This window comes from Corvus brachyrhynchos, unplaced genomic scaffold (genome assembly GCF_000691975.1).
Source record: "Corvus brachyrhynchos isolate BGI_N302 unplaced genomic scaffold, ASM69197v1 scaffold221, whole genome shotgun sequence".
Taxonomy (NCBI): Eukaryota; Metazoa; Chordata; class Aves; order Passeriformes; family Corvidae; genus Corvus; species Corvus brachyrhynchos.
The window spans coordinates 2,727,855-2,734,855 of NW_008236622.1; the positions used below are offsets into that span (position 1 = coordinate 2,727,855).

The following is a 7,001-nucleotide window of genomic DNA, read 5'->3' on the forward strand; positions in this document are numbered from 1 at the left end:
CTTTCCCTATTTGAACATGCTAATGCTATTTTATCAAAAAAGATAGTGATTTTTGCTAACATCCTCAAAATTTGACAGAACATATCAATTTAACAAAGTATGGTCACAAATTTTTAACTTCTGATTTTTCATTCTAATATAAAGTGAAAACTTTTTTACATCTCAGATTTTTTCTGTCTAATGGAAAACACGAACATTCTGCAATATGGCTGCAACGGCAGCAGTGTTTCTCCTTAAATTTACCTGAGACTTCTCACTTGAAAATGCTCTTTCAGGTTACCTGTATCTTTGTGAAGAAGAAGCTGTATAGGAGGAAGATTTCCATAAGAGATTATTGTTTCAGACAATGTTAAAAAAAAAAAAAAAAAAATATCACAATTCCATGGTTTGATTCCTGATAAATCTTCATGAGATTATTTTTAAATACACTGCACTTAGAGCAAACAGGACATCATATCAGTCAAACTCAGAATAGACAGAACCAGGAACAGGAAAACACATTTAGATATTGAGCCTGGTGTCAGTGAGATGGGGAGAGGAACTGTGCCTGGCAAGACTGAAACTGTCTGGGCAAGGGAATGGTCAAACAGCAGTCAGGTAAACCAGGATAAAAATCTCTGGGCATGTGAACTGAAAGTGGAAGCCTGGAGCTCAATGGGAAAATGGGTATTTGATTATAAAAGCAGGGCACAGTAATATCCCAGCACTGTGTATGGATTAAAATTCTATACACATGCCTATACTGGCATCCTTAATCCAGTTTCCCAACTGGATGTTGCCACCTTTACAATATTAATAACGTTCTCTAACACAGGCCATTGTATGGCAGAAACGTGCAGGTGGGCTGTTCTGCTCACGGAGGGCTGAAGTGCAAAGCAGCGTTTCCCTATCTTCTCCCTATCCCTGAACTGGGCAGGCATGAATTCGGTCCAACTGTAATTTCCAAGTTAGGTCAAGAGATTTGCACTTAGTTCCTTCCAATTTTTAAAGCAGCCTTAGTGCAAAATCTACCTTTTTCTATTACACTATTTAAATTACATCTCCCTGGAGATGCAACCAAAGCAACTGGAGTGTGATAAGACTTCTTGCCAGCCTTAAAATGCTGTAGACCCACGTCTGATATTCTTTTGAAATGCCAGCACTGCACATGAATTTTTCTTCCTCTTTTATGCTGCCCTAAATGAGGTGATTATGTCTGTAATACTATAAAGCAACTGTGTCAACAATAAAGAGGAAACATTTATGGCATAGGTTATTAAAACAATGAAAAATAGGCCAGTGCAATTTAAGTTCCTTGAGTGGGCTGAATAATAACTAGTTAAATAAGGAACAAAGATAAATAATTTATTACAGAATCATCACAACAAGCATAAGAAAATTGCATTCACTTTAAACTGCATCTCAAGAGGCTTCAGAGCAGAAGCACGGACAATATACAGTGAATGTGTCAGAGCAAATGCAAAAGGAAGGGGATTTAGAGAACCTGTTGCAAAATGAAGTAATTGCTCAACTTCAGAATATCCACATACATAAACACCAACCAGTTAAACACACCAGACAGGAGTTTATGCTAAAAGTAGTAGTGGCTTAGAGGACTGAAGATTACTGTGGTGGCTGGGTAGATTTTCTGCTTCAGCACGCAGCCCCTGCTACTCTGTGTGGTCAAGGCTCTGTGCAAGCACAGGTAAAAACAGGACTAAATTTTACAGAGTGGGGTAAAAGCTCATTAGGAAGTTATAAGTCTGCTTACAAGTAAGGTCTAGCTCAGACATCCTCAGATTAAGAAAGGTAGGGTAATACCTTCAATTACTGATTCTGGAGGAGAATGAAAGAACAGAGCAGACAGAACTCAGTCTAATCAAATACAACTTCCATTACAAGCCTGTATTTTTCATGCTCAGTCTGACAACTCAGTTCAAACAATTCAAGTTGTTTGTAATAACAAAGCAAATATTTCCAAAGATTAAAAACCTAGAATTAGGCTTGTACTTCCATTTTTGGCCTTTTAATTAGGTTTTTCTGAAGTGCTGAAAACAGAGCAACTCTTAATTAATGGCTTTCATACTTTGCTTTTTAATAATAGCTCTTACCAGCCTGGCAGTTTGGAGGTTTCAGATAAAATTGGGAATAGAACAAAAAAGATTGTTTGGCTTGATTTTACTCTTACAGAAATGAGACAAATCTAGACTTGCCCTATACAATTTGATGTCATGAGATTCTCACCCTGATCAGGGTTCTGATAAGAATTTATATTACGATGTCACCATGTTTTCTGAAGTAGACTCAACTAATTGTTCACACTAACTCAGTATATGACCTTGGATGAAGAAGCCACCCAATCTTCTGACAGATGCAGCTTAACTTTTAAAAATAAATACAAAAAGCACACACTAAAACATCACTATAGAACAATTTCCATGTCTGTAGTATAGGACAGAGCAAGTTATTCAGCCTTTCAATTTTTAACTGAGATCAGAAGCATATTTTACATTTCTTCAGGATAAAGAATTTGTACATTGTGTGTAAAGCAGCGATACCATAAAGAGCCAACAATGAAAGAAAAGGAGGCACTGGTGTGGATAGGCTCAAGACCCAGTGTTCCTTCCTCAGTATTTCTACAATATTGCTGCAGAACTTGAACCACTACTCAGTGTTACATTTGTTCCTTTCTTCTTTAAGGAGGTAGGGAGAAAGATTGGGCAAGATGGTACAAGCAAGAAAGCAAGAGAAAGGAGCAGGGGAGAGAAAGTGGGATGACAAATCAGTAAAGTAAATTTTCCCTAGCAGCAAAAATAGCTGACAGATCTGCTTCCCAAAGAACACTGAAAATTACTTTGCGAGTAAAAGTAGCAGAGAAGATAAGTCAACTTGAAGGACTCATGGGAGAGCTGTTATTGACAGATACGCAGATGATGTAGTTGCTCAAGATGAGCAGGTTTTTCTTTTATCTCAATAAAGCACTTCTGGATTAAAAGATTGAAAAGACAGATATGAGACAATAGCATAAAGCCTGTTCCTAACTTACATAATTTTGTATAAAGAACCGTTGATGTAGGAAGTGTAAAAGAAAGGCACTGAATGCTGAAGATAAAGTATTACAGAGAACAACTTACATACACTCCCAGTGATAAAGGAACTTAATATTTGATGAAATATACTTTGTCTGTTGAAGAAATGCATTGATTTTCCAAAAGGCTGAATATGTGTTTAAGAAAATGTTCACTACTGTTCTTATATAAATTAGCTGATAGAATGGCATCTTAAATTGTCCTGTTTACTCTTCTACGCCTTGCTCCAATTGTGATTTCTTATGCAATTTGAACAGGAGACAATCTAGCATACACTTCCTGTGTTTCAGCTCCTGCTGCATTATGTATCCCATGCCATTCCCTTCAGCCATTCTGATACCCTTTCAAGACAGGTTTTGAGTATCAAATAGTTTGGGGTTTGTTCTTTTTTTGGAGGAGTTTTCAGGTTGTTTTTTTCCTCTTACTGAAAAACATTAGACAAGACTGATGACAGTGAATGTATGCAGTAATGGAGGGGCGGTTAAGAGATAGTATTTTCTATATTTCTATACAGCTGGATTATTTTCTTGTGCTTTAAAATGAAATTTTGAAGTGTAATAGAGCAGCATGTTAATACCAGTATCTCTATGGCAAATATCCTTTAACAAACCTCACAGATATCTAAAGCCTCTCTTAACCCACACTGGGCCACCTCTCACATCAACGTTACCTGAATGGTGCAGCCCTGTCGCCAGGCTTCTGACCAGCCCCAGCGCATATGGGGTAAGTACCCAGCTTGGTTAATTGTGTTCAAGGTGTTAGCCAAAACCTACCACTTTGGATTGGACTCCTCAGTACAGTCCCTTTTCTAAAACTTTTGACTTGTAATGCTAAGAATTACACAGTTTCTTCACTTGTGAAGATGACAACAGGGTGCATTTTCATGAACAGCCACTTAATACTATGAGCTTCAAATATGAGTGACATATTCCAAAGAATTCATCCAGGTGCTGAAAGTACTGGCTACCCATCAGCAATATTTAGGCACCAAAATGATCTAAAACATATGAAGGGTAGGTTATGTTTCTCAGCACTGCTTGAGAGCAGAACAGGGTAAGCAACTATTTGCTTTAATCAACAAGATGGTAAATGAACACCTGAGAAATTAAGCAAGTAATGAAATAAAATCAAAGCAAAATTGCACCAGAGTTGTTGTTCATTTAAGCTTTAACAAAAATCCCCCTCAAGAGACTCTCTTCCACAGATCTTTTTCTTTGTTTGAATACAGGATCAACTGAAGGATGGCGACACAGATTATATCATCAATAATGATGAATTGACTGAAAACTATGAACCATCTGCTCACATACCAGTGCCAGCACAGGACAACACAGGCTCCATCCAGGCTACAGGCAGGGAAGATATTCAGGAAGGAGACCTAGGATTGGGAGGGTACAAACTCCAGCTTCAACACACTGCATGTCAACCCCAGAAGAATTTGTTGGCATGAGCAGCGTAACGTTAATTACAAAAAAGAAGACTAAAACAAAGGAACAAAAGATCCTGTTATGTGAACAAGAGGTCAGAAAAAGTGTACTAAGCACAAAAAGCAAAGAAAATTTAGATTTCAGCAACTAAATGCCTGCTCCTCACAGGAAAGGAGTTTGCTATCATATCCATATATCTACAACCATATGCAGGTTTTATGATTGTAGCAGTTTTTAGTATAATAGCATAGGGCAGTACCAGCCCACTGTAAATCCATTACAGTCATGTTTTGTCTTGGCACTTGACTGTACTGTGCCCCTCACATGTATACAGGCCTTTGAATATTGCTTATAGTCTTCAGTAAGTTGGAAAGGAGAGAAATAGCTTCCTAACGTTCATGCTCACATGATGACAGCTCTTTTCTACCGCTGATCCTGACAAGATCCATACATAACTACTCAGTAGCTATTACATTTGTAAGGAAGCAGCAGAAGATTCCTTTTCCAAGGAGTATGTGATCTGAAAATGCTTAAAATATGCATTGCAGCACCTCAGCCTTGATAGAAAAAGCTCCTTCATGCTCACAGTATAGACTTTTCCTGACATCCAGCCAAGCATTTGCTTTCTAAATGCACCTTATAGCCTGGTCCACAGAGGGTTTCACTAGGCTGCCACAAACTGAACACTGACAGTGGGAGACATTGAAGTGTATGAAATCAGCAACAAACACCCCCCATGGCCACACTGAATGGGCACCACTGCTATTTAAAAACAGCAGTTATTCCACAAGACATTTGTCATTACAGCTTGGCAACATGCAAAGCTTAAATGGGGGGAAAGGTTTTCTTGTTTTGAAAGATCATTCTAAACTTATAGCTCGATTTAAGAACTCAAAATGTTTCTCTTTTTTTACTGTTTAAGAAGAGTTGTTTCTAATCAAATATATCTGCAAAACAGTTATATCTTCAGACTGCCTGCTCAAAGGATAAATTTGTCTCTCTGCTTATGCTGGGCACCCAATGTCACACTAGAAATGAGGTGCTGGTTAGATATGAAAAAAAGAAGAAAAAAAAACAAGAGAGAAGTATCAAAGTGTTCATTGTTCTGCATAAACACAGCAAATGGATAACCAAGTGCTCAGCCATACATACAGCTGGCTGCCATATACTATCAAGATTAGTACAGATCAGCTTTGGCATATAGCAGCTAAGCAGTGCAAAACGAGGGAGAGAGCCATGCTTCTCTTGTTAGAGCACGTGCCTTTTCTCACTGCAGAAGTTTCAACTAACTATGCATGTTCACATTTCTACTGAGAAAGTCAAAACATCAGGAGTTTTTAAGGAAGATCATTCTGAGTATACCAAGACAATGGGCAAAAAGAAATTTGGATCTAGAAGAATAAAAATCAAATTGTCCCTATTAATAGTCCTAAAGATGAATAGGTCTTAATTTCACCACAAATAAAACCTAAAATACAAATATAATCAAGTTTTAGTCATTCTTTTCCAGTGTAATTAATTTCTGGCTATATGTGACTCTAGAACAGCCATTTTAAGCATAAATTTGAACACAATGGAGTTGTATGTGCTGTTACAAAAGACCTGAAAAAAACTGGCATTTTATTTTCTCCTAAACTCTAACCAAGGAACTTCAAAGGACCTTAATCCCCACATGGTTTAAAACAAACAATATTCAGGCATGATAATAAATTCTTAGAGGAACTATTGAATTTCCAACGCCGTGCTTTGCTTTGTTTCACTGCATGGGCTGGGAAAAGATGTGCAGCAGGTTACAAGAAGGGATGGAAAATGGTTAAGGAGGGAAGATTTTGTGGCCGAGACTGGGAGACAGCAGGGAACAGAGGAAGGAGAAGCAGGCATGGAGACACTGGAGTGAGGAATATGTGGCAACACAGCAGGAACCTATTGGAGTAGATGCTAACACCATCCTGACTTCAGTAGCCAGTTTCTGGTTTCAGTCATTGGAAGAACTGAGGGCATGTCATCAGGCTTACTAAGCTTCTTGGGAAGCATGAATTCCAGTCCTTAGATTATACTGGAAATAAAGTGCTATAGTATTATGAAGATGCAAAGCTGTTTTTCACAGCTGCTACATGAACTGGAAATGACAAGCTCTTCAACAGTTTTGCTCTTACATTCTACTCTGAAATGCATCCCACAGCATACTGTACAGGGGGGTACTGATTTATTTATTGTGCCTATGTCCAGGTTTCTCACATTTGTATAATGTGATAAATGGAGAGCTCTGGGGTCTGAAATTCTCTGTTTATAAAAAAAGACTGCAGGAAATACTTTTCAGTGTTCTACCACGATGCCTTAAAGGGCTACTTTACTTGGTAAAGAAAGTCATCCCTTATGACAGACAACTCATACTTCACATCTTCACAGGTTAGATTTTTATGCTAAGACTAGCAAAGTGGCTGAATCAGTGTTCCCAGCAGGAAGGGTATTTATCATCTGGGACCATGCTCAGCAACCAAAGTAT

General features: G+C 38.1%; 1 protein-coding gene across 2 annotated transcripts in view; it reads left to right on the forward strand.

Annotated features, from left to right (window-relative positions):
• The window catches only part of SLC9A9 (solute carrier family 9 member A9), a 180,597-nt gene extending 174,365 nt beyond the window's left edge, over positions 1-6,232 (forward strand). For both annotated transcript variants that reach the window (XM_008644138.2, XM_017726473.1), the window contains 2 exons: positions 3,686-3,791; positions 4,297-6,232. In XM_008644138.2, the coding sequence (XP_008642360.1) occupies positions 3,686-3,791; positions 4,297-4,518 (328 nt within the window). In that variant the 3' untranslated portion in view covers positions 4,519-6,232. The remainder of the gene's footprint in view (positions 1-3,685; positions 3,792-4,296) is intronic.
• The last annotated feature ends 769 nt before the right edge of the window (positions 6,233-7,001 follow it).